This window comes from Emericellopsis cladophorae, assembly GCF_022114955.1.
Source record: "Emericellopsis cladophorae strain MUM 19.33 chromosome Unknown NODE_11_length_583618_cov_114_125112, whole genome shotgun sequence".
Lineage (NCBI taxonomy): Eukaryota > Fungi > Ascomycota > Sordariomycetes > Hypocreales > Bionectriaceae > Emericellopsis > Emericellopsis cladophorae.
In genome coordinates, this window is record NW_026250936.1 from 371,038 (window position 1) to 395,420 (window position 24,383).

Consider the following 24,383-nt stretch of genomic DNA (forward strand, 5'->3'; position numbering starts at 1 on the left):
CTGCAAACGCCCAAAACTATGTACATGCATGAATGGGGTATTAAAATTCTACACATCCCTCTCGACAGGTCGGAGAATGATGTTGTCTAACAAGCGCACAGCGGGCCCGTCGCCGTGTCCCAGATCTTCACCTGGCGCTGCCTTCTCCACGGGCAGCATCTTGATGGCGCCACTGAGGACGGCACCCTTGGCGGGATCAATCACATCGACCTCCTGCATGGTGTCGGGGTCAGCGAGGGAGACATAGTCCACCTCGAACAGCGACCTGTCCTCGGGGCCCAGCGCCTTCTGCTCAGAAAAGGTTTGTTGCAGCAGCTGGTTCGCCGGGCGGAGAATCTCCTCTCTTGACAGCGTCTTGCCACCATTGTACGCACTCTCCGCCGCGCACAGCGCATTCCACAGGACGACGGCGACCTTTCGCCGCCGGACGCCCAGGTACACGTTTCTCGAGCTCAGCGCGAGGCCGTCCTTGGCATCCCGCTCAGTCGGCACAACCACCGTCTCCAGCGGCATCATAAAGTCCTGCACCATGCGCCGCAGCACCACCGTCTGCTGCACATCCTTCTGGCCGAGGTACACCCGCGTCGGCTGCACAATGTTGAACAGCTTCATGCACACGGTCGCCACGCCGCGGAAAAAGGTCGGCCGCGAGGCCCCCTCCAGCACCTCCCCAACGGGCGTAATGGTCACAAAGCTGCCCTTGGAGTGGACCTCCTGCCCGGGGAAGCCGCTAGGGTACATCTCCGCCGTGCGCGGGGCGAAGACGGCGCTCACGCGGCCCAGGTTGCCGCCGTCGTCGGCCAGTTCGCGGTCCACGCGGCGGAGGGCCTCGCAGTCGGCGTCCCAGGTGGTAGGGTACGTGTCCAGGTCCTCGGTCTGGGCGAACTGGGCGGGGTTGACGTAGATGCTGACAACGACGTGGTGGTTCTCGCGGGCGGCAGCGCGGATCAGGGAGATGTGGCCCGCGTGGAGGGCGCCCATGGTGGGCACGAGGCCGATTGTGCGGTGGGCCTCGACGAGGGGACGGCGCCAGGCATGGAGGGAGGCGATGGAGGGGTGGACGAGGATGGGCGAGTTGGGGATCGTCTTATTATTGTTCTTGGGGGCCGACATTTTCCTGCGCGTGGATGAGGAGGGCGACGACGTCTTGGCTGTGCCGCAGGCTGTTCGGACCTGCGAGGAGGGTATTCGGGGGAATGGCGTAGCTGTCGCGTGCTGCGTGCGCATGAGGAGAGGTCGGAAGAACATGAGGGGCGGGGGAAGCGTGTGGATATGTATACAACGCAGCAGCTCGAAAAGGAATGAGTCAATTACAAGGAGAGGCGCAAGGAGAGGCCATTATCGGAGCGCAATGGGCGGCGCGAGGGGCTTTTGGAAGCAATGGTGATGGTTTCTGCATCGCATTTCTGGGACTGGCGGAGAGATGAGGTTGCAGTGCATCAGTACATGCATGAGACTGCCTTGTCGCATATGCGGAGATGCATGTCCGTATGTAAATATCAGGGGTAGCCGGCGCCAGGCTTCCAACTTGCTGTCTCTTGCTTGGAAGACTTAATCGTTTTCAAGTACTCTGTAAAATAACAAAGACCCCGGGGATTCAGACCTCACTTCCTGCTCAGATCGACAAGCTATCATATCGTTATGAGAGTGCGTGTATACAGTATTGGGTAAAGAGATCTATCATATTATCCAAGCAACTCGCAGCCAACAACGCCTATATCCCAGACAGTCCACATGTAGCCGCTCATTCACTCCTCATTACTGCAATCCTTCGCCTGCATCTGCATGCACTTCTGCTGTGTCCTGTCGATCCAAATGAAAATTGACTACATCCATCAGGCCATGCCGCCAGAAGCCGCGCCTGGGCCCAGCTTGTTCCACCGCGTACCCAGGCCCACCAGGGTAGCGACGCCAGTCGCGGCAATACACATGGCGAATACGACCTTGAGGCCCGCCATGTAGCCGTCAATCACATCACCCTGTAGCTCGACAGGGAAGCGATGACGGATCTCGGTTGCGCCTGTGAGGATGAGCGTCGCTCTGTCGATATCCGGGACTCGCGACACGACGTGTGCGACCATCTGGTTCAGGAAGGCTGCCTGGGCGCCCGAGACAAAGTATGCGCCACCAAGGCCTTGGAAGACTGTATGGACTGTCAGCTATTGGTGTCATACAAAACTATCAAGTCACTTACACAGAAGCATGCCCGTGGCAGACGCGAGGTCCCTGGGCTCGGCATTTCCCTGCACCGCAATCATGGGGACTTGGAAGGCGACACCCCATCCGACACCAGCGAGAATCTGGTAGCCGATCCACTCGCCCGTGGTGGAATGGATGTTGAGCGTATAGAGCAGCCCGGCGCCAATGGTCGCCACGGCACCGCCGCCTAGCAGCAGAGGCTGGTAGTAGCCCTTGGCCGAGATCAGCACGCCGCTGACAATGGTGCCGATGGTGACCGAAATGATCATGGGCAGGTTGCGCACGCCCGACATGGTGGGCGAGGTGTTGTGCACGGACTGAAAGTAGATGGGGATGTAGTAGATGGCGCCGAAGAAGCCACCGGCAAAGATGAAGGCATACGCGGACATGACAAAGTTGGTCCGGCTCCTAGCCAGACGGGGCGAGATCATGGCTCGCTCGCCCTGGAGCCACTGCAGAGCGGCCCACACGCCGACCATGAGCACGAAGCCGACGAGCAGGCCGATGACGACGGACGAGTTCCACGCGTATGCGACGCCGCCGTACTGCACGGCGAGGAGGTAGGCGATGGTGGCGCCCATGACGAGCGCGACGCCGGGGAGGTCCATCTGGAGGAACTTCTCCTTCAGGGGCGCCTCCTCGGGCTTGGCCTGCTTGGGTGTCTGGAAGAAGAAGAAGATGACGGCGGCCGAGACGGCGCCAATTGGCAGGTTGATGTAAAAGCACCAGCGCCACGAGACGTTGTCAGTAAAGGCACCACCCAGGAGGGGCCCGATGACACTGCCCGCACCGTACGCGGCGCCCAGAATGCCAGTGAAGGCAGGCCTCTTCGCCGGCGGCGCCGAAAAGCCAATGATGGTGTACGCACCGGCACCCAGCCCAGCGGCGCCGACACCCGCAATGGCACGTCCGGCAATGAGCGTGTTGGCGTTGGGAGCCGCGCCGCAGATCGTGGACCCGATCTCGAAGATGAGGATGGCGATGAGGAAGGACGTCTTGAGGGGGAAGAACTTGTATATCTTGCCCCAGGTCGACTGGAAGGCCCCGACCGTCATGAAGAAGGCGGCTCCGTACCACCCGACCTTTTCGAGACCCTGGAACTCGTCGGTGATCTTGGGGATGGCAGTGGCCACAATTGTCATGTCGAGGGAGAGCAGGAAGATGCTCAGGACCAGCGCGACGACGATGAAGGCCATCTTGATACCGGTTGGGTATTCAATGCCGTCTTCTGACTCCGGGGTCGTGATGTTGGCCTCGGCTTTGCCTGTGACGATGGACGCAGAGTCTCGTGCTACCGAACCGTTGACGGCGTCCTTCTCGTGAAGGGACGAGGGCTCGCCATGGAGTGTTGAGGCACTCGAGGCCGACCTGTCCCCCGTCTGGGGCACTTTGAGGTTGGATGAAGTCATTGTGCTGTTCTGATGGAGGCACGGGATTTATAAGGCTCCGAGTGTGATCTCTTGTTGACAATGGGGGACGGCAGCTCACTTTTGTACTGTGTCCAGCCATGGCGTGCCTGCCTCGCCACAAGCTCAACCTTGGTTTGGCCTGTTTTCTCTTCGCCATTACTCTGGCGGACTTATTGTTAAGCATAGTCTGGCAGTCAGCGCGATGGGTTGAGTGCGTGACTCGACGGGCTGTCTATTAGCCCGGTCATGTTCATAACTCCGCTGCGGGCGGATGGGAGTGCATGAGATGGCCGGCCGCTGCCGCGTGTTGTTAGGACATGTGGCTCTAAACTTTGCATGTCCAGGCATAGATGGTGCCCTTATCACGCCGAGATACGATGCTAAGTCCGGGTCTCGGTCCGTGGACATTGGGCTATCGCCGTCACACTGCAGCAAAGCAAGGAATAAGCTACATGTACGTCTCTGTACGATGACCCCAATCAGCCATTCTACTGCAACCCACATTTCATGCCACATAAGCTTCGACATAGGCATGCTCGCAGACAATTACAAATGTCGAGTTTGGAGCCTTTAGCGCTGTCATTGTGATAACCCTGAAGCGATCATGCCGGGATAGCGAGTTTGAACAACAGTCCCGACATGCAAGAAATACCGAGACCCATGTCTCTATCTGTAATTCTGCGACCTGCCACTAGGCGTGAGCCACAACGATTAATTCAGAGTCTGTTCTGCCCCAAACCGCTGCCTAACCAACGATGGCCACCAAGAGCTCAGTCAGCATCACCATGAGCCATAGGCATAACGACCTGAATGATGAGACGATCGCGCGGCGTGGTCAGAGACATTTGTACAATTAGTCACAAGTCCGCACCGCAAGCTCAACATCGCTCCATCTTCTGTTGGTATCGCACTTGAGTAAAAGGGGAAAGAAAATTGACAGAAGCCACAATAGGGCGCAGCATAGCACCATAGGATCCAATCCCCCTAGTGTGAATTGGCGCCAGTTCCTCGATTGCGCTGGCGGACTTTGGGCGGACTTGTTTGTAAGAAAGCCGCTCAAATCGACAGTCGTCCGCCTCACACTCTGGATTTGGCCTCAATAAGAGAACGAGGCCGAGTGACAAACAGTGAAGAAAAAAATAGTAAGATCGCGGCTGCCTGACGCACCCGAGCATGAGTCGATTGATGAGACCACTGGCGCGATTGGACACGAAGAGTCCAAAGTCATCAGCCCTGTGTCGAAGAATGCCATCGCAGTGCCGCAGGTGAAACGAGAAGATTCAGCTGCGTTCAATGGTCTTCTTCGCACGGGTATATGCACCAGGTCTGCACTCCCAGCAACTGCAGCATCGATTTCCTTTAGCATGTGCATGGCTTTTGAACTACATGTAGGAGTTTTGTCGCCAGCGATGCTTCTAATCCCAAGATACCAACCAAAGTGCCTCTGTGGCAGACTTGTGTGATTGAGGCCGGAATGGCAAGTGCCCTGGTTGTCCACACCGCTCACGCTGATACCCTCCGCGGTGTGGTCCATCGACGGCACATGACAAGCACTTGCCTCTTGATGGTGGTAAGACCCGTGAAAGACTTTACTCCTGCCAGTTGGAGACATGGAAGGGTTTGGACTATCTCACAACTCCATCTGCTACCCGGTATGTTGTTGTCCTGCTACCCAGCTCTTCGATCATCATCAACACCTTCATCACTACCAATAAAACCGCTCCTTTTTTGCCACTTCCCCAATACAGAGCTCCAATCCCGCCGTTCGACCCATACCGCCACAATGTTTGGCGCCATCAAAACCCTTGACGAGGTCAAGGCTGACGCCCAACGTCAATTGGAGGGTGAGATGCAGGGAGATGTGCCGTTCTCGCCCGAGCGACGCGCGCAAAGCCTCGGAGAGGTTGGCATGTCCCCGCCGCAACAGTCGCACAGTCATGCCAGCGACCCCGGGTCACATGGAAGGCCAGGAGTCGCCATGCCCCTTTCCCATCAGAACATCTACCCGCAAACTCTGATCCTTCGCGGGAAGTATGTCGTGGTGCAGCGCCCAGTCGGCGAGACGAGTCCCCTGGACTGTATTTTTGAGCTAGACACGCCTGCAGCGGAGTTCGACAGAGAACGGGAGCTCGTCGTCATGAGGAAGCGAGATCGCAATGGCGATGCCGCCGGCGCTTTTGTCTACTATTTACACCGTACCCTAGACGAAGAGGCGAAGAACTTCATGGTACCCAAATACCGCGCCATCAGCATCAAGGCCTTCCAAGACCTGTCCCTGAAGTACGGGCGCACAAAGAGCATGTTTGGGAAACAGCATTTCAAAGTTGTCTCTCGGGAAAAAGGACCCATGGCCTCCACGCTCGGATGGCACAAGATTCTCAGCATGGTGTACCCCGGCGACACCAACGCGCCTCTCGAATGCACCTAGAATCAGCATCAACAAGGCGAGCCGGACCGTATCATTGCTACAGAGCACTACATGGCCTTGGGCGATGCAGTAGAGCAACCACCTGATGGGAAGCTCGTGATTCACCACCCTTTGACCGAGCAGGAGCGTGCTCAGATCGTCGCGGCATGGATTTTGCACATCTGGGCCGACCGAGCTGGCCGAATGTCCGTGAGAAGGACCTTGAGGAGTTGGCTGCGGAAACTGTCCGGCCAACCAAGACAAGCCCGCCAGGCCCGGAATGGTGACAACGATGACCAAAATCCCGTACAGCCAGCGCCATGACCAGCCAGGAAAAGAAGAGGCCAATGTCAGACCCGCGATGCTTCTCGGGTATGAGCGATGGCCGGTTCGTGCGGATGGCAGCAGGCAGTGTGTATTGCCTGTTCCAGGGCAGACTGAAGATAGAGGAGCCCATGCGCAGCGTCTATAGCTGGGCAATTCCCCGTGTTCCTTCACACCAGCGATGTTTTAGATGTGTATTTACCAGCGTCAATATATGTCCCACAGACTGATTCTACCATCTTTGGCGCCCGCGGCCATCCAGTGTGTGCGTTTGGCTTGGTGAATACGTCTGTCCTTGACGCTGATGCTGGTGCTGGCGAGGGTGGTGACACCACCTGATGCGTTCTTTGAGGGAGAGGATTCATCCTTCTCACTTGACTCGTTGGCATCGGGTGTCACATTGGCCATGGCGACGGTATAACAACCGACCTGATGCCACTTGAGAACAGCGAGCTCTTTCATGGTCTTGCACGAGTAGACGCGAACAGCGGAGTCCCAGCCCGCCGTCGCAAAGATACGGCCGTCGGAGCGAATCCTCAGCCCCTGCTGGCCAGAGTGCTTCGTGTTGACTGTCTGGGTGGGATACTCCCACTCTTTCCACGCTGTCTTGGGAACATGGTTGGCGTTGTCCTCTTCGTCGAGCACTTCCTCCACGACGCGGTGACTCGGATCAAGGTGCTGTGTGATTGTCTCCTGTTGCGTTTCCGGAATGGGATGCTTGCCAATGACAGAGTCAGCGCTCGACGTGAGGAAGAAGACGAGACTCGGATGGACATCGATGGACAGAATGGGCTGGGAGTGGGCTTGGGCGCGATAGGTGGTCGTCCACTCGCCATTGATGAGACGATGGACGGATGCATAGCCGTTTTCGAAAGCGGCGATGAGAGTGAGTGTGTTGGAGAGGTGAAACAGGGAGAGGGCCATTGTCATGCCGGCGTCTTTGGAGCCTTGAACGGTGTGGATACGTTGCTGGCATGGGAGAGACCAGATGTCGATCTACACTGGGTCAGCATTTTGGTTTACGTCTTGACCAGTGGGAGGGATAAACATACGGCATCAGAGAGAATGGTGTTCGGAACGGCAATGAGAGTCTCGTCGACAGAAGATATGGAAGGACCCGAGGTAGTTGGCACGGCGGGACAGCTTGCAAAGGCGCAAAAGTTCATGGTATTCACCTCGAGGAGATGGAGTATCCATGGCTGGGGTCTTTGCACGCCTTCCTCAAGCGGCAGTGCCGTGCTCATGTTGCCTTCATCCTCGCGCGCGAGCTTCCACACAATGAGTTTGTGGTCTCGGCCATGTCTGGCCGTCGTCAGCACACATCCTTCGAGACACCGAGGGAGCATACGTGATGATCTTGTCTGTGCCCCAGCCTCGGACGCCAAGGATGGCGCTCTCGTGGGCTCGCCATACAGCTCGCGGGCGGAGAATCGTCAGATCCCACAGGACGACGAAGCCGTCTGCGTCGCCGGTGAGCAGGCGCGTGGTGTCATGGTCGAGGAAAACGGAGGCGTGGACTTGGGATTTGTGCCCGCGCAAGATGGATTTGGGAGCTGGCGGGGCCGACGGATTCATTTGGGGCCCTAGAGTCCAAGATCACTAGACTTTTCGAAATCCTTGATTTTAAATGGGATGTTTGTTGGAAATGAGCTATGCGAGAGCCTGGCAGGAAACGCGGATGATGAAGCTGGGTGGGTCACGTGACAGTATCTAATGGACGTATTCAACTCGCGATTCGCGACTTCGCAAGTCGTAACGCAGCATCATGGTCGAGCCGCAACATGGATGCGCGCCCAGTACAGGTTGTTCAGATCTATAGTTGTTTGTGCCTCCCCGGGAGCCATGGCGCCCATCACTAGCTCTGTTGAAAATTCATGCTGTACCCGCCCGTCTTCTCGTCCTTGACCATCTTGAAATTATCCGTACTCATGCCAAAGGGCTTCAGAATGCCATTGCCCAACTCTTTGAGTTTTCCCCACATCTCGCCCATCTCCTGCTCCTGCGCCACCTTGACGCGGGGCTCGAGGTCTCGCAGCTGCGTCTTGACTGTGCGCAGATCCGACGGCGTGAGAAAGGTGGTGGGCAGCGTGAGGAGCGTGTTGTAGTCCGACTGCGCGGAGGACAGCGAGTGCCACGTCGGCGGGTCGGTGTTATAGTACGCCCTCGCGCGGCGGAGCAGACTCTTTGTGCGTATCCGGAGAATGTCCCTCTCGACAGCGTCCTGGACAGGCGCCGCCGTTTCAGCACCCGAGCTCACAATCTCCTCATCCGCTTCGTCTTCTTCCTGTGGTTTTGCCTTCTTCTCCTGCTCCAAGCTGACTTCGAACTCTTTGAGCTCGTCGAGAGAACTGGAAGCACTTTTAATAGCGTCTTTCCATTCCTCTAGTTTGAGATTGCATGCGGCTATGTTGGAGTGGAGGACTGCACGGGGAAAGCGTGTCTTCTTGGGTAGCGGTGCGAGGGCGGAGAGGTATGTGTTTAGAGCATCCTGGAAGCTGGACGCTGTAAAGAGGGTTGTCGCTTCTGATTTCAGGGTGTTTGATTCTTCGAGGGCGGCCTGTTATGTGTGAGTACTGGGTGCGCTAAGGGGACAGTGGCGAAGTGAGTGAGTGATGCTTACAGCTTCTTGCTCTGGTGTGAGGGCCACCTCGATGACATCGTCTTCGTCGTGTCCTGTGGGTTCTTTTCTTTCTGTCTTGTCTTGTGGCTTTGTTTCGTCTGCACCCATCACGGCGTTTCTTTGTGTCGTGCTTTCTACGTTGCGAGATATGAATTACGACGGTGAAAGCGCGACGAATGTCACGTTGGAAAATACGCGTGGGGCGCCAGGAAATGACGTAGAGAAGTCTTTAAAATGGCAGCAGCGCAACGAGGCGAACTGAGTTCCTCAAGATGGAGGAGGCCTTTCTTTAATCTCTCAATGTAAAAGAGGAGAATATCATCTGCTGCGCACTGGGGGGCAATTTTATTAGGCATTGGAAATCTGAGGTTCGCGAATGGCGACGGGAAACCAAGATCGCCATGGCGGTATCGATAAGAGTACTTGCAAGGTGATAAGATAAGACGCTGCCCCTCCACGCATCTCTTGGCCTCCCGAGTCCGGACATCGCTCCAGGAGACTCGACCAGTCGATCCGCAAGACAGCTTTACTTGAGTGGGATCAGGAGCTCCTCTATTCAAGAAGTGACAAGATTGAATCACATACTAAGCTGCTGCTGAACAACTGTAAATAGCGGTTTGGACTAAAGGATCATCTAGCGCCCAACCTACTTCCTGTGGCGCTCCATACTTTTTGGCGGCCAGGAGTCCAGGACTCAGGTCCCTGAACAAAGCCAAGCCCCACCGGCAACCTCCGTCCGGACATGCGCCCCGCGCTTCTACATTCCCACTGCCAAGTGCGAACCGAAGACTAGACTATACATAGACCAAGCACTGAATATAGCCCCAGATACTTTCAGCAGCCACCGTCATGGCACCCCAGCAAGAGTAAGCGGTCCCTCCCCAATAGCGATCCTTGCGAAATCGCCTAACCCAGACAGTTTTCCCCCCGTGCGCGCCTGTCTCTTCGACATGGACGGCCTCCTCCTCGACACCGAAGACCTCTACACCAAAGCCGTCAACATCATTCTCGACAAGTACGCCCGAGAACCGCTCCCCTGGTCCATCAAGGCCAAGCTTCAGGGCCGTCCGGGCCCCGCCTCTGTCCAGATCTTTCACGACTGGGCCAAGCTGCCCATTACCCAGGAGGAGTACGTCGCCCAGAACCAGGCCCTCCAGAACGAGCTCTTCCCGTCGGCGGGCCCTCTCCCCGGCGTCGTCGAGCTGCTGCGCGACCTCGGCCGGACAAAGGACGTGCAGGACAAGCAGAAGAGGGTGCACATTGCGCTGGCGACGAGTTCGCACAAGACCAACTTTGAGCTCAAGACGGGTCATCTTCAGGATCTGTTCTCCGTGTTTCCCTCTCATCGTCGGGTCCTGGGCGACGACACCCGTCTCCAGCCCGGACGGGGTAAACCCCTCCCAGACATCTTCCTGCTGGCGCTCAAGACGATCAACGACTCGCTCGACCCCGAGGAGAAGCCCATCACGCCAGAGGAGTGTCTCGTCTTTGAGGACTCTGTCCCTGGTGTCGAGGCTGGGCGTCGTGCGGGCATGCGTGTCATCTGGGTCCCGCACGTCGAGCTGAAAAAGCTGTACAATGGGCGCGAGGGGGAGATTCTCGCGGGTCGCATGGCTGAGGCTGGCGAGGTGGACATGCACCAGCTTGGAGAGATTGACGATGGGTGGGGTGAGTACATGACATCGTTGGAGAACTTCCCCTATGGGAGGTACGGGATGGAGATCCCGGGCGTGAATGCTGCCATTTCGTGATGGTGAGCGTGATGGCACGTAGACAGAGTAGACAGACCAGCCTACATTGAGTAGATAGAAGCTAGACCATCTTTCTGTACGTTAAAGAAGGACATGACTATTGAAGCATGCTTGGCGTGTCATATTGGAACAGCTGTAATTGATGAGACACACATTCAGTCAGAAAGCATGATTGATCAGGCATGTAGACACAATAAGTGTCATTCATCTCAACCATGGCAACTTGTCACCCCGCTCACAGCGAATCCTCAAAGGCCTCCCTCACGTACAGAATGTCGCCCTCCTCGCCATTCATCCTGTTCCACAGCGCCTGCATATCATGGCCGTCCAAGTCCCTCTCATCAAGGCTGCCCTCGGGAACAGCCGCCAGCTCGGCCGCGGCCGTCTCCCGCTCCAGCTGCACGTGCAGGAAGACGCCGGTCCTCTTTCCACTAAATAGGGCGTGCGGGACGTTGGTCACATTGTCGGCGTTGGCGTCGCCAATGGCGTATACGCCGAAGATGTTTGTCTGCAGACCCTTGGTGGGATCCGCGGCGAGGCGGCCCCCATCCAGACGCACGCCCATCTTCTCACCCACGTCCGACTGTTGCTCATCGCCATAGCCTGTGAGGAAGGCACTGCGCTCCACCGTGGTGCCGTCATCGAGGTGCACGCGGAACAGGTCAAGTTCCGGGTACGTGGGCAGACTCGGGTCACCCGGTGTGGCACTCCGAAGACGCTCCACCCGGGTTATCGTCTGGTTGTACACGGCGACATTCTTGAGCTTGAGGTAGTCTTCCCAGCGGGGCATCGCCTCGTCTGCCAGCAAGCGCGTTTCGGGCGAGTCTGTGCCGTTGACAAAGGCGACGATGTCCTTGTTCAGTGTCTGCATTTCGCGGACTAGGCCGGGAATCGAGTTGAGGTCGTCAATCAGGCCGAGTTGCTGGTCCTTGTGCTCGTGGCCATCGCACCAGGGGCACCAGAAGATACCGCTGCCCCAGTTCTCCTTGATGCCAGGCGTGTCTGGGAGCAGGTCTCGCAGGCCTGTTGCGAGGACAATCTTCCGCGCGGTCATGGCCGTGGAGGACCCCTCCGTTTTGACAGAGAAGTACGTGTTGTTCTCCCGGGGCTCTATGTCGGAGACGGTGCCGTTGGTCCAGGAGACCGTGTCATAGTAGGAGAGCTGCTCGCGCGCAGCCCAGCGGTAGTAGGCAGGTGTGACGCCATCAAAGCCGAGCACGTCGTGCATATGTCTCGTGGGCTGGTTGCGGTACTCGCCCGAGTCGATGAGGAGGACGTTCCTCCTCACGCGAGCCAAGGCACTCAGCGCTGCCAGGCCGGCCGGTCCGCCACCGACGATGATGGCGTCGTATTGCGCGGTCTGCCATCCGTCCTGGGTAGCCGCGTCGTCGCCAGGAGCTGGAGCCGGAGCTGGAGCCGGAGCAGCCCAAGCCTGGGAGGCGAGGGACAGGAGGGGGATGAGGCTGACGGGGCGCATGATGTCTGGGAGCGACTTCCTCTGCTGACTCTGTTCTCAGAAGGCTGAGGATGAGGTGAAATGTGCTCGTGGTTCTCGAGAGAAAGGGGACTGATTCTCGGGGTTCGTTCGCCCTTTTAATTCATCTGTTCATCCCTGGGGTCACATCGCGGATCCCTCTCAGGCGACGATCCTCATGTGGGAATTGAGACAACCACATGCCTGATCTCGGACGGCTGGGCCCGTGCCTGTCCAAGAGCAAGGTCTCGTCGGTTCGGATCGAGCGACAAGAGCTGGATACGTTTGACGTGTATCCGTATCTCCGAGCTGAGACGCGGCACGGTGCGTACATGTGCCGTCTGGTCAAGTGTGTCGCGATACGTACAACGGGACGAAAGCTGTACTCAGTTTGTTGTCCCGCATACGAGTAAGACAGGCTCAGCCTTTATTACTTCGGGTGATGATTGCCGCTGTTTCGCTCTGATCGAGTGAGTGGTGAGTGACGATAACTCGTGTGAGACATGCAGGCGGACGCGTCGAGCCGGTAGTTGGAGATGAGGATCTTCGACATTGACTACCATATAAAGTGGGTACTGGTCCGAATGTCGCAAGGTTCGCTCGTGTAATCAGCTGAAAGGTGCATACGTCGTTCAATCGGTGACTCGTGCTGTGAAACTGTTGAGAAACGAAGCACACTGTAAATGTATCGCACTGGGTCGGTTGAATTCAGCTGTGGTGCCGTGTTGATTAGCGTCCATGATGCTTTAAACACTCAACCCTAACTTCACGTACGGTTATGGCGTATTCAAATAACAAAAATGGAATTTGGTTACGCGTGCTAAAAAGCCTCTGTCTAGGTTTCAATTGCCTTAATATATATCTCTTGAGCGGCCACTAGACCCCCTACACGAAGTGCTTGCAGCCTTATAGGGTAGCCGGATAATGCTTTGAGAACTGGTAAAGGCAGCACGGACTCGGAGCCTCACATACAGACAACATGAACACATCATGAAGATCACACCTTTGTTGAACCGTATAGTACCGAGGTGATTATTGAGATTGTATGTCTCAGCATCTCCCGAAAAAATACCTGGGCGATGCCATCTGCCAACAAATGACTCGAGCTACAATATCCACCCACGCTGCCTACGCGGTACCCATCACCTCCCAGAAACCACAACAATAGGCAAAAGCCTTATAAGTTTCATTCAGAATTCCATCGAAGCTTAGAATGACAGACATTTGCCGGTCAGCCTGCAAGCTAAATGACAAAGGTGCTCTCACAGCCATCCGTGCTTCAGCAGCACTTCTGGCCGCAGTTGTCGTAGCAGGTGTCCCAGCAAATGTCGCAACTCTGAGGCGCGGCCTCCGGCGCTGGCGCAGCAAAGGCACCTCCGGCGAGGAAGGCGGCCGCCGTTCCGACGATAGTGGTGAACGTCATGATGCTGTCACCGAGGAAGTCAGTCCAAAGTATCCAAGAACAAGGGGTAGACTCCAACCATACAAAGTTGTTGTGTAGACGTGGTCGTTGCGAGATGAGAGGAAGCTTGAAAGGCGAGCTGGTTTGGAGAACAGAGAAGAGAATTGGAGCTGGAATGTGATGGACTTTATATAGATCACCAGCATCCCTTCCCCTCAACTCCTTCTTTACACGGGAAACCACTCAGTCTTCTCGTCACGTCTTCTGAATCCTTTCGAAGTAATCGAGCATCCGAATCTGTCTTGATACAAAATCGTTTCCTGTATATTGTGCAAGCACGGGGAAGCTCCGCCGCGGAACTGGACATGTAGAAGTTAGAACCTCCCTGAAAACCAGGAGTCTCCGGAAATGTGTCCACCAGAACGCAATACTGCTGCACGTAAGATCTCCAAATGGAAAGACGTGCCACGGGTGATCCCTATGAAGCAGTAATCTTCAACGCTACCCCAGTTTTTGTGCAGCACTCCCGGTCTAGTGTCCCTGTTCACACATCTGCCACTGCAAGAATGCGGAGGTCGGCACACCCGTGTCACCAAGTTAGACCCTGCAGGTGTCTCTGGTGAGAGGCACCCACATGTGTATGTATTGAAAAGAGGAGTGGTTGCATGTAAATGCAAGGCAATGCAGGCAAGGCTGGCGGATCTCACTCGAAAGGTAGACCGGGGTGAATGTATTCCTCTTTGAACATGGATGTGGATGATGAAGCCAAAGTAAGGGGTCAAAGGATCGCAAGGTCACACTCAAACACCATTGGCCTTATGGTACTGGTTCAGTTAAAGCTTTCAGTGTATCTCTACGTCTCGGAGGATGAATGCCCGTGGCTCATGACCCACGTCCTATTGATCCTTCCGAAAGAAGTACACCGTTGTCTAGGTCCCTGTCTGCAACCGCTGGAGGCTTCAAAAAAACATCAAAGCTTCAAAAACCGATCGCAAGAGGTTAAAATCAACCACGAATTATTCGAGCCTCTTCCTCCCTTGGCGTCGCTTTGATCTACTATGAAGATACAATCAAAGCGGACTTTCCCCTCTTTAACTCCTCTGCCCACTGATGCACGTTAAGCGAGGCCTGCGGAGGGACTGCAAAATACCATGGGGTACATGTACCCTTCAATATCATGAGTAGAAGGTTTAACTCGTTGACAGAATGATACCTTACCTTTGCCTCAAGCACTTCAATGTACGATACATCAGTCACGACTTGGAGAGATGTGCCATGAACGCGTACATTCACAACCAAGGCGGTAAGAGTGGACTGGTTTTTCTTTGGACAATACGTTCAAGATAAATCTTTCCTGACTCTATTTTAATCGTCCTCCGCTGGAACAGCCTCGTCCTCCGCAATGAACTGGGCAATTGGCCTATATCTCCACCGCTGGAAGGTTGGTACACCACCATCAGGACACTGGACACCGCTGCCAGCTCCATTGCAGGTAGCATAGGCACCGAGAAGACTTCCCACAAACGAGCCACTGCCACCACTAACCAAGGCCGAGGACGCAGTCGCAATGGTGATGGGTTTTTTGCAACCCTGGGAGACAGCAAGGCGATATGTCTCGGAATTCTCCGCATGGATGTGCAGTCTAACTGGCGCGTCTGTCCAGTCTTCTGGTACGGGCACAATTTTTGGCTCGGGGGTCTCATCCTCATTGGTGCCGGTGGCGCGGAACCGGAGAGAGAGCCCAGAGTCGAGGAGCACAAGACCAATGTCAATGTGATTGAGCTGCGTGAGGAAGACTGTGACACCAGCTTCTTGCCCGACTTCCTCGGGAGAGAACAAGACGTCAACGCTAAAGTGGAATAGTGTGTGTGTCTGACGTCTTCCAATAAAGGACAGTCCACGCTGGCCCGACAGCTCGATATGGGTTTTGCTGAAGGGAATGCCCGTCAAATTGTTGCGACTAGGAACAATCTCCAAACCAGCATCGGTGGTGCTAAAGCTTCCCTCGCGTGGCACCCGCCAGTATACAAAATGCTTGGGGATAGCAGAGTCAGCGTTAAATTCGTAAGCGTCAGCATCATCATTGAAAGGCCCATCTCCTGGCACGTCGCGCGTCTCGATCGGAAGAGGCCATCCGGACATCTCCCCACGGACAGGCTGGAGGATGGGCCATTCGCCCTCCTGCCAAGTAGCCGGGAAGAGCACTGCTTCACGGCCCATGGGGTAGTGCTTGTACTCCGGACCGGAACGGGTCGCGAGACAGAGACCCCACCAGTTGCCATACGTGTCCGTGAAGAGGTCACCATGGCCGACAGTCTGGAAGTATTGATCGGTGCCACGGTTCGTCAGGATAGGGTTATTCTCGTAAGGGTCATACGGACCCCAGATGTCCTTGGCACGAGCAATGGTGATGGCGTGGTCAGTCGCTGTACCGCCCTCAGCGATCATCACATAGTACCATCCATCTCGTTTGTAAATGTGCGCACCTGGCCTTGGTGAGAATCACGTGGGTGAGTATCATTTATCTTTCTGCGTACCTTCAGGCCAGACACCGCCGGTTCCGTTCCAGATAGAGACCGGAGGTTGGCTGAGCTGTCCCGTCTCAAGATCGAACTCTTGGAGCAGAATGCCCTGCGTCGCGACGTAAACCTTGCCGTCGTCATCCCAGAAGAGGTCGGGGTCGATACGATCCGTAGCAAATCGAACAGGATCGCTCCACGACTCATCGCTGAACGGGTCTGTCGTGCGGAAGACAACGCCAATGATGCCACCAGGAACGCCGAGGTATTCGCAGATGACAAAGAATTCTCCGTCACGATGCCGGATGGTGGCCGCGTACATGCCCTGCTGCTGCTCATCGGTGTCCCAGCTCACGCCGGGCAGCTGAGCCCCACGATTCCAGGCATGGCTGATGAGCCGCCAGTTGATGAGATCTTTCGACGCGTAAATCGGAAGGCCGGGGAAAGAGATGAAGGTGGAAGTGACACAGTAAAAGGTGTCATCCACTCGCGTACAAGACGGGTCAGAGTGCCAACCAGGAAGAACGGGGTTGTAGTAGGAAGAATTATCAGCCTCAGCAGCAGTGCAAATTTGTGCGCCAATGGAGGCCAAAAGTCCCAGGTTGAGACTGAGCAACTTCATCGTGGCTCCTCGGTATCTTCAAGAAATCCACGTCAAATTGCACCTCTGCTATGACTCCATTATGGCGGGACAATGATTTATACACCTACACCGTTCGTCCCCCCGATGTCCCAAGGGAGCTCGAACTTCAACCGCAGGTTGTTTAGCCGGCAGTTTAAACAGGAAAATGCCGTCCATTCTCACCCCTGGGCCGACTTGCTTGGTCCACATTACTCCGGCTGGACAAGATCTCCATCTCGCCGTATTCGCTAAAGGGTGATCATGGCATGGTTCCCCGCACGGTACGTAACATGTCCCGTTTGTCAGGGAATGATTTGCCGAGACAGTGAAGTATAGGCTAAAATGCAATCCCTCCAAGTCCCGTGCTACTGCCACCTGCATCGTGAAGGGACTATTCCTAGAGCAATCCTGCAGGCTGGGGAAGAAAGCTGGAAAGTCTCAAGCGCCGTATAATGCGAAACTGGAGTAAGGAATCGAAAAGATCGCCGAATCAGACACATCTAGGATAATGGAAACAATGGATTTAATGTTGGTGGAAGATCCTGCCCTCGATAGCGCAATGAATGATCAACGAAGGGCTTACTTTTGTCCTTAGGCGTGCTAAAGCTCTGGGGATACTTACTGTAGGGAGGTCGACACGGCACGGGGCTCAATTTGAGATTCCTTCACTAATGTCGACAGCAATTTATTGCGCGAAGGCAGCGTTGGTCTTGTTCGGGGATATACGTGATCGATCGAATAGGAGCAGGGCGAGTCCGAGGAGGAGGAGATGCCAATGAAACTAGAGGATTGGGCCAACAAGGATCAAGATGCCTGACGATGAAATCAGCCCTTGTCTATATAAGAACCTGCATGGTACATGTGCCGAGCATTATTAAACATGTACACTCTATGGGCAAAACAAGGTGCTGGCCTTGGTCTTGAAAAGCGTTGTTCCGGAGAATTGCTCCCGGTCTAGAATCTGTCCACGACAAAAGTCCTGCAAGAACTTCCCGTTTGGGTGCGCCGTTGGTTCTCCATTTTTGACCGCGAACAACAGCGTTCAAGTCTCAGGACCCCGTTGCAAAGCCAGACCGCTCTGTGGCCACCTAGTGTCGTCGCGCAGACGGCATGGAGCAAACTGACATGGACTCGCGCTCAGTCTTCCACCAAGGTCGCCCTTTTTCAACAGACAAGAACCCCGGTGCCTTCCCCAGTACCTTGTTAGAGTACAACCTATGAAGCCAGGCACTCGGCACTCGGCAGTCGGCAGACAGCCAGTCCCACCCTTTCCTTTGACGGCACAGACGGTAAGATCCCGCCACTAATGCAAGCTGAGGATATTGCTCCGACATGGAACCTCTGAAAGCACCACAGCTTTGGTTAACTTCTTATCTCAACCAGCGACGGGATGCTCATGGACAAACAGTAGCGCTGGCAAAAGTACTGCACTACCGTACTGCCGCTCCAGAGTTCAGAGCCCAAAGTCTAGTCGACCTTTTAGCTGCACGTCCTAGCAGATTCGGACTGAAAGCATCTTTCATCACTGTGCAAATTACTTTCCTGTACACGCGCCAGATAATCATTTCACGATCTGTATAGCTTCGAGCTCCCCGGAAAGAGCTGCCCAGCGAATGTCGATCGATCCTTTGGACCGACGATCAAGGGGTGTCGCTTAGACTTCGACTTTACTCTGCTGTTCGACACGACTTGTCCAACTCATCCTGGAATGTCAATCAAAATCAAGAGAGCTCTATGAGACAAGTAACACGGTCAAAGATGATTGTGCTTCTCCTGTGAGCAGAATATTCTTTTGGTGGCTCAGTTCGCTCTTTCGACATGGCTATAGGAAAGCTATTGTAGCCGCCGACCTTGGCCCAATCAGCCCTGTACTCTACAGCTTCAAACCAGCCTCAATATTCGAGTCCATCCCATTGAATAGAAAAGGTAACGTCCCGCCATTTCCTTTGGCCTTTTTTAGTACGCATTTGTGGCTGTAATGATGAAGGGCACTCACGGGACTGCAGCGTATATAGTCAACAGCCTTGCTATCTCTACTATGAAATGTCTAGGCTGCATATCTCTCAGTCCACTCCTCCCGAGACTCCTATTGTCCGGCTTCACATTTTCCCAATTCCTTCTCGTTCAGGCTGTGCTGCACTACCTTGATTAAGACAACGACCTGTCAGTTGCAGCGAGCCACGGGGACGGACTCATTGGGGCCTGTGTCTTGGTCCACACAGGAGTCACGGTAAGAAAAACCCCCTGCGATGAATCGCACTCTCCTTGTTTTGACTTCATTGCTAAATGTTTTCAAGATTTCAAGCAGCTGGTATGGGCGCGAGGTCTATCGGTCTGCGTGTGTGGTGCATGAGAGCCTAGTCATTACGATTCTCGAAAAGGTCCTTCGCCCTCGCGAAGACAACAGTATCGAAGCACAAGTCAATACCCTCATGGCTTCAGATTTTCAAAGAGTCGTCTCTGGACTCAAGTACCTTTATGAGTTTTGGGCTGGTCACATTGAGGCGGCTGTCGCAACCTGCCTCGTAAGCAGCTCATGGGCCTGTCGTCTCTCGCCATGCTCGGTCTCGCACTAGGTCGGTCTTCTCTCGACTTTTCAAAACAATGGACAGTAGTTAATTCATGTTTCTAATCACAACCCGAGGATCTCTCTCTCTCTACGCTCTTGGCGACGAAGATCGGAACCCATCAGCAAGGGTGGCTCAAGGCTATGGAGATACGAATCGGTGCCACCGAGGATGTCTTGGATTCCATCAAAGCAGTCAAAATGTGTGGCGCAGAAACCGGTTTGAGCGATCTCATTGTTCAGCTACAAAACTCTGGGACTAAGGCAGCACGGTCTTTTCGACTTCTCCTGACGGTCTCTGTCTTTTTGTGTGAGTGAATACCTCGTGGCGAAAGCCAGTGACTGACAAATCAGCCTGCGGAACCTTGATCCTTTCCACTTTGCTCGTCTTTGCCGCCCACATCGGCCCAAGTGGAGGCGTGAACGAGCATCTCAACCCGGTCACCATGTTCTCTTCCTTGGTACTGATACCATTGCTGGGCAATCCCTTGGTCCACTTGTTTCAGGCATTGCCAGCCCTCGGCTCCGCGCGAGGGTTCTTCGCAAGAATTCAAGCATTCCTGGAAATAGGTGCAAGGTCAGTTACAGAACGTTCTGGCCCTCCGACAGCCAACAGTCCTGTAACGGCAAAGGAGGCGCAGGTCAACCTGGCTCCCACAGATCATGACGTCGTTATTTCCTTTCGTGATACCAAGTTCGGCTGGTCAGGAGCTGAGTCTTTCCTACAGAACCTCTCCCTGCAAGTCAAAAGAGGACAATGTGTTGCCATGACTGGGCGAGTCGGGTCTGGCGAGTCGTTTCTGCTCAAGTCATTGATTGGGAAGACGGAGAAGCTGTCTGGATCCGTCGTGGTTCCCCGCGGTGATATTGGATGTTGCAGCCAAGTCCCATGGGTAGAGAACTTTTCTGCAGAGACGGCATGGTTAGAATATGACACTCGAGGATCCGAGTGCGAGGGCTGCAGCTTGTCCCCAACCTGATCGTGGCAGGTCTGGCCACTGTCGTCGCCGGCATTGCCATTTCGCACAGGAGCAAAATCACCACCGGAGCCGTTTGTGTCGCTTTTGTCAACGCCACCAGTCCTGACGAGAAGTTGGCCAATTTCATCGTATCCCGGACGTCGCTAGAGACATATCTCGGTGCCACCGCGCGCATCTGGGCATTTGAGAAGGACACACCGCAGAAGAGTGCGTCGTCGCTGCAAGACCAAGTGTCTGAAGACTGGCCTAGCTCTGGTCGACTCTCTTTCGACAACGCCTGGGCTACGTACGAGGATAAAACACCTGAGCCGACTTGGACGCTCCAGGGAGTCAGCTTTTCAGTGTATCCCAGAGAGCACGTTGCCGTCTGCGGCTCCACGGAATCAGGGAAATCCTCATTGTGTCTGTCACTCATGGGCATGATCCCGGTGCCTGTGGAGAGCCATTACCGTTGAAGATGCTGACGTTTCGGCGCTTCCTATACCGAGACTCCGCAGTCGATATCAAGTTCCTCGAAACCCAAGTGCACGTTTCGCCATCACCTGCACCCTGAAAGCGTCCACTTGGATGCGGAACTGGAGGAAATGCTCGAAAAGTGCGCTCAAAAGCTGTCAAAGTGATCGAGAAGAAGAAAACACGAGTACAGAGTGTACTTACGGTAGGCATTAGCACTAGGGCAGCTCCGAGTGGATCGATGAATGTGACGACTTTACTCATCTGAGCTGTGAGACGCAACGCGGGAAGAAATCATGTGGCCCGGAATGGCGTTCCCTTTAATATTTGGTTCCTCTGGTTCGAGTCTTGTGTGCTCGTATTGTCCAATATCCATACATCTCGCGAGGGGAATCTTAATGCCGGAAGTCGTGGAGTGGAAGGATGGAGGAAGCCTTTATGCTCAGATGCCTCATCTCTTCAGAAGTCCAATACAAGTTCCTTATGTAGAATACTTTGTACTCTTATCAACGGTCGCAGCGTTGCTGCTCACGAACACGATCCCCGTGCAAATTACAGCTCGGCAAAGCCTTCCCTTTCCTTGGTGGGGCCGCCAGACGTCTACACATACTCTGTACATGCACCTCATTGTCGTGGTTTATGACTGACGGACACACTTATGTACAAGCATGCTTGCAAGTAGATGAGAATTCTCTGGCCTCGGGCTGCCTTTTCGCATCTGTCGGTAACCAAGTACCACTCGCCAGCACAGCAGAAACATGGTGTGGACGCTCGGCAGTGTAGGAAAGGGGAGCCAATCAACGGGGTAACCCAGCCACTGTCTCATCACGCACTTTATTGTTTTCCCGCGGCGGTGCCAATAGTGTATGCATACACACACACACACACACACACACACACACACACAGCCCTTCAGAGTGTCATGAGGTCCCACACACTCTTGTACCAGACATTGTGTTTGAATCCGCGCTCCATGCGGCCCTTGACGTCGACGAGGGGCATGCATCCCAAGATCTGGGCGAAATCGTTCAGGCACTGGCCCCGAGCCTCCAGATGGCCCTTGTTACGGCTGATCCCCGCGGGCGGATCCATGTTGACGTACTGGTCCCTGCCGCGGACCAGCAGCGGACCACGCCCCGTGAGGTACGAGACCATGTAGTTGAAGGCTATGTCCTCGCAGTTGAAGGCGTCGTCAACCACCTGACGCATCCTGACGGCAGGGCCCGCGTCAGAGAAGTAGTGGTCCAGGAACGAGACGTGCGTGAAGGCCAGGTTGGTGAGCACCATTGAGTAGGTCTCGCCGTCGCCGTCGCCCCCACCCCAGGAGGAGGAAGGGGTGCAAAAGTTGTACTCCCAGCTACCCCTAGCGTCCGCGTGCCTGTCTCCGGCCCGGCCGGACGAGATGCACCGAGCCAGCGCGCCGACAAGCCTGTCCTGGCCAAACTCACGCCAGATCTGGAAGACAAACTCGAGGTCCGACGGGCGGTAGAAGACGTCGTCGTCCGACAGGAGGATGGCGGCGGTGCGGTACCCCGGGTCCGGGCGGAGCTTCTCATTGAGGCTGTCGTGGGCGGGCGTCCTGTACCTGACGGGGACGCCGTGGTCCGAGGTGAAGTCTGGAGGTGGGGTCTCGCCAAAGTTGTTCCACACGACGACGACCTCGAAGAGGGACGGGAGCTTGTCGGAGAGGACGGTGTCCAGGACGCGCCCGAGTTCCTTGGGCCGGTGGAAGGTTGAAATGGTCATCCTGCGCATGGCATACGTCAGTTGATCAGTCAGAGAACAGTTACTTGAGCTCTGGCCACCCAACAAAATCTCTCTTTCTCTCTCTCTCTCTCTCTCTCTCTCCCCCCTGCATCCATCTTCATCGTGCTTGCCCCTTGCTGGTTGCTTGTCTGATTGTCAAAGCGCGGAGTGAATCATGGTGACATACGTAAACTTGTCCTGTATCAGGTCCGCACGCTCTGCGGTTGATACGTTCCACGCGCAACCCTGTGTAGGGCGACCCCGATCTTGGCCACAACGAGGCACGCCCGTCGCAGGTGATGTCGTGCCCGACCCTCCACCAAATGCCCGCTCGTGGCGGTTCTCCTGCCCGAAAACGTTCAGGAGGAACCCCAACACGCACAGAGAGACCAGGAACACGGACGGAACCACCACTCTCCGGCAGGAGCGAGGTGAGATGGAAGAACCGCCGACGCACCGCCTCATGGTCATGGTCATGGTGCCATCTGCGAATCCAGGGACCAAAGAAGGAAGAAAGAAAGAAAAGAACGAGAGTGAAAAGTAGTAGTACAGAGCTATGAGGCATGTAAGTAGGTGGTAAGGTGGGCGTGCGTCAAGCAATCCAGTCCAATCGGAGCCGGGCGTCAGACCATGTGAACGGGGCTCAACGAGACCGCGAATCATCATTCCGCTGTGTGAGTCGTGACAGCTCCGGCTCAGCCCGCACACGCCGGCCTCAGTTTCCTTCCGTGGCTTCCGTTGGGCAAAAGCACACGCATAAAAAGAATGAATTACTCCTCCGTACTCTGTAGTAATAGATTCAATCTCGTATCGGTATTAGACATCTCCCTGCAAACACATTGCAGTCATCTCCACCATGCGCGCCCGGCCCCTGGCTCTTTTCCTGGGGACAGGCTGCTTCTGCATCATAGCCCTGGCTCTACGCCATCACATCTTCCAAGTCGCCGAGGTTGCGCGCACCTATGCTACATTCCACCGCCTCGTCGAGAAGCACCCCGAGCTCCTCTACCGATACCCTGAGCCCGCCGAGGGCCCGGAGCGCGTACCGAAGCGAATCCACCACATCGCCCTGGGCGGGGGGACCCAGGTCTCCGAGCACGACGAGGCGATACGGAGCTGCCGCGAGCCTCATCCTACGTGGGAGCACCACGTCTGGACCGACGACAAGGCCGTCGAGTTCCTCCAGGAGCATTACCCAGACATCCTCCCTCACTACACTGGGTACGCCCAGAACATACAGCGAGCCAACGTCCTGCGATATGCCCTGCTTCACAAGCTCGGCGGTGTCTACCTCGACCTCGACGTGTCGTGTCACGTCGCCCTCGACTCGACGCCCATCGTCAGGCTGCCCCTGGTGACCCCGGGGGCGTACCCCGCCGGCGTGAACAACGCCTTCATCGCCGCGCAGCCCCGTCACCCCTTCCTGGCCCGGGTCCTCGACCAGGTGCCCCACCACGACATGTTCTGGGGCGTCCCGATGCGCATCCCCTACGTGGAGAACATGATGAGCACCGGCTGCATGTTCTTCACGAACCGGTGGATGTCGCATGTCCGCGACCTGTTGGCCGGGCGGCAGGACCAGCCCGTGTACGTCCTGGCCGACGCCGAGGGCCGCATGGAGCCTCACATGCTGCGCGGGAGGGTCACGACGCCCCTCTTCACCCACGGCGGGGCGAGCAGCTGGCACGGCTGGGACGCAGCCTTGATCCTCGTCATTGGCAAGCACTACCTCGTCTTTGGGGCTCTGCTCTGCGCGACCGTGGTCGGAACAGGCCTCGCGGCAGTCCACTTGTGCAAGGCCTCCCGCAGACGATCATGGTTCCGTCGGAGGAGCTGGACAGCCGGTTTGGCAAAGGGGGCGTAGTCCAGCCGAGAGAATTATCTGTGATGAAGACTATTTGCCTTTGTGGA

The 24,383-nt window shown here is 55.6% G+C and overlaps 11 protein-coding genes across 11 annotated transcripts; 4 read left to right on the forward strand and 7 right to left on the reverse strand.

The window, feature by feature from the left end:
* Positions 1 to 48: 48 nt before the first annotated feature.
* J7T54_000908 (Pantothenate synthetase-like protein) lies at positions 49 to 1,248 on the reverse strand (the record flags this gene model as incomplete). The annotated part of the gene is made up of 1 exon (XM_051504945.1): positions 49 to 1,248. One exon carries the CDS (start codon positions 1,246 to 1,248, stop codon positions 49 to 51), a length of 1,200 nt encoding a protein of 399 aa, XP_051363621.1.
* A 587-nt stretch (positions 1,249 to 1,835) lies between these two features.
* J7T54_000909 (drug:H+ antiporter-2) lies at positions 1,836 to 3,608 on the reverse strand (the record flags this gene model as incomplete). The annotated part of the gene is made up of 2 exons (XM_051504946.1): positions 1,836 to 2,143; positions 2,195 to 3,608. 2 exons carry the CDS (start codon positions 3,606 to 3,608, stop codon positions 1,836 to 1,838), a joined length of 1,722 nt encoding a protein of 573 aa, XP_051363622.1.
* A 1,783-nt stretch (positions 3,609 to 5,391) lies between these two features.
* Positions 5,392 to 6,036, forward strand: J7T54_000910 (uncharacterized protein; the record flags this gene model as incomplete). Its single annotated transcript, XM_051504947.1, has 1 exon — positions 5,392 to 6,036. The coding sequence occupies one exon, from the start codon at positions 5,392 to 5,394 to the stop codon at positions 6,034 to 6,036; it is 645 nt and encodes a 214-aa protein (XP_051363623.1).
* Positions 6,037 to 6,546: 510 nt separating this feature from the next.
* J7T54_000911 (ASTRA-associated protein-like protein) lies at positions 6,547 to 7,914 on the reverse strand (the record flags this gene model as incomplete). The annotated part of the gene is made up of 3 exons (XM_051504948.1): positions 6,547 to 7,335; positions 7,392 to 7,641; positions 7,688 to 7,914. 3 exons carry the CDS (start codon positions 7,912 to 7,914, stop codon positions 6,547 to 6,549), a joined length of 1,266 nt encoding a protein of 421 aa, XP_051363624.1.
* A 280-nt stretch (positions 7,915 to 8,194) lies between these two features.
* Positions 8,195 to 9,067, reverse strand: J7T54_000912 (Tetratricopeptide repeat protein-like protein; the record flags this gene model as incomplete). Its single annotated transcript, XM_051504951.1, has 2 exons — positions 8,195 to 8,896; positions 8,960 to 9,067. The coding sequence occupies 2 exons, from the start codon at positions 9,065 to 9,067 to the stop codon at positions 8,195 to 8,197; spliced, it is 810 nt and encodes a 269-aa protein (XP_051363625.1).
* Positions 9,068 to 9,808: 741 nt separating this feature from the next.
* On the forward strand, positions 9,809 to 10,710 carry J7T54_000913 (uncharacterized protein; the record flags this gene model as incomplete). Its single annotated transcript, XM_051504952.1, has 2 exons — positions 9,809 to 9,825; positions 9,879 to 10,710. The coding sequence occupies 2 exons, from the start codon at positions 9,809 to 9,811 to the stop codon at positions 10,708 to 10,710; spliced, it is 849 nt and encodes a 282-aa protein (XP_051363626.1).
* A 235-nt stretch (positions 10,711 to 10,945) lies between these two features.
* Positions 10,946 to 12,187, reverse strand: J7T54_000914 (Ferredoxin--NADP reductase-like protein; the record flags this gene model as incomplete). Its single annotated transcript, XM_051504953.1, has 1 exon — positions 10,946 to 12,187. The coding sequence occupies one exon, from the start codon at positions 12,185 to 12,187 to the stop codon at positions 10,946 to 10,948; it is 1,242 nt and encodes a 413-aa protein (XP_051363627.1).
* A 2,764-nt stretch (positions 12,188 to 14,951) lies between these two features.
* J7T54_000915 (uncharacterized protein) lies at positions 14,952 to 16,727 on the reverse strand (the record flags this gene model as incomplete). Its single annotated transcript, XM_051504954.1, has 2 exons — positions 14,952 to 16,072; positions 16,124 to 16,727. The coding sequence occupies 2 exons, from the start codon at positions 16,725 to 16,727 to the stop codon at positions 14,952 to 14,954; spliced, it is 1,725 nt and encodes a 574-aa protein (XP_051363628.1).
* A 3,485-nt stretch (positions 16,728 to 20,212) lies between these two features.
* On the forward strand, positions 20,213 to 20,728 carry J7T54_000916 (ABC transporter; the record flags this gene model as incomplete). Its single annotated transcript, XM_051504955.1, has 2 exons — positions 20,213 to 20,215; positions 20,258 to 20,728. 2 exons carry the CDS (start codon positions 20,213 to 20,215, stop codon positions 20,726 to 20,728), a joined length of 474 nt encoding a protein of 157 aa, XP_051363629.1.
* Positions 20,729 to 21,638: 910 nt separating this feature from the next.
* On the reverse strand, positions 21,639 to 22,949 carry J7T54_000917 (Exostosin-3; the record flags this gene model as incomplete). The annotated part of the gene is made up of 2 exons (XM_051504956.1): positions 21,639 to 22,473; positions 22,660 to 22,949. 2 exons carry the CDS (start codon positions 22,947 to 22,949, stop codon positions 21,639 to 21,641), a joined length of 1,125 nt encoding a protein of 374 aa, XP_051363630.1.
* A 379-nt stretch (positions 22,950 to 23,328) lies between these two features.
* J7T54_000918 (glycosyltransferase family 32) lies at positions 23,329 to 24,336 on the forward strand (the record flags this gene model as incomplete). Its single annotated transcript, XM_051504957.1, has 1 exon — positions 23,329 to 24,336. The coding sequence occupies one exon, from the start codon at positions 23,329 to 23,331 to the stop codon at positions 24,334 to 24,336; it is 1,008 nt and encodes a 335-aa protein (XP_051363631.1).
* Between the last annotated feature and the right edge of the window lie 47 nt (positions 24,337 to 24,383).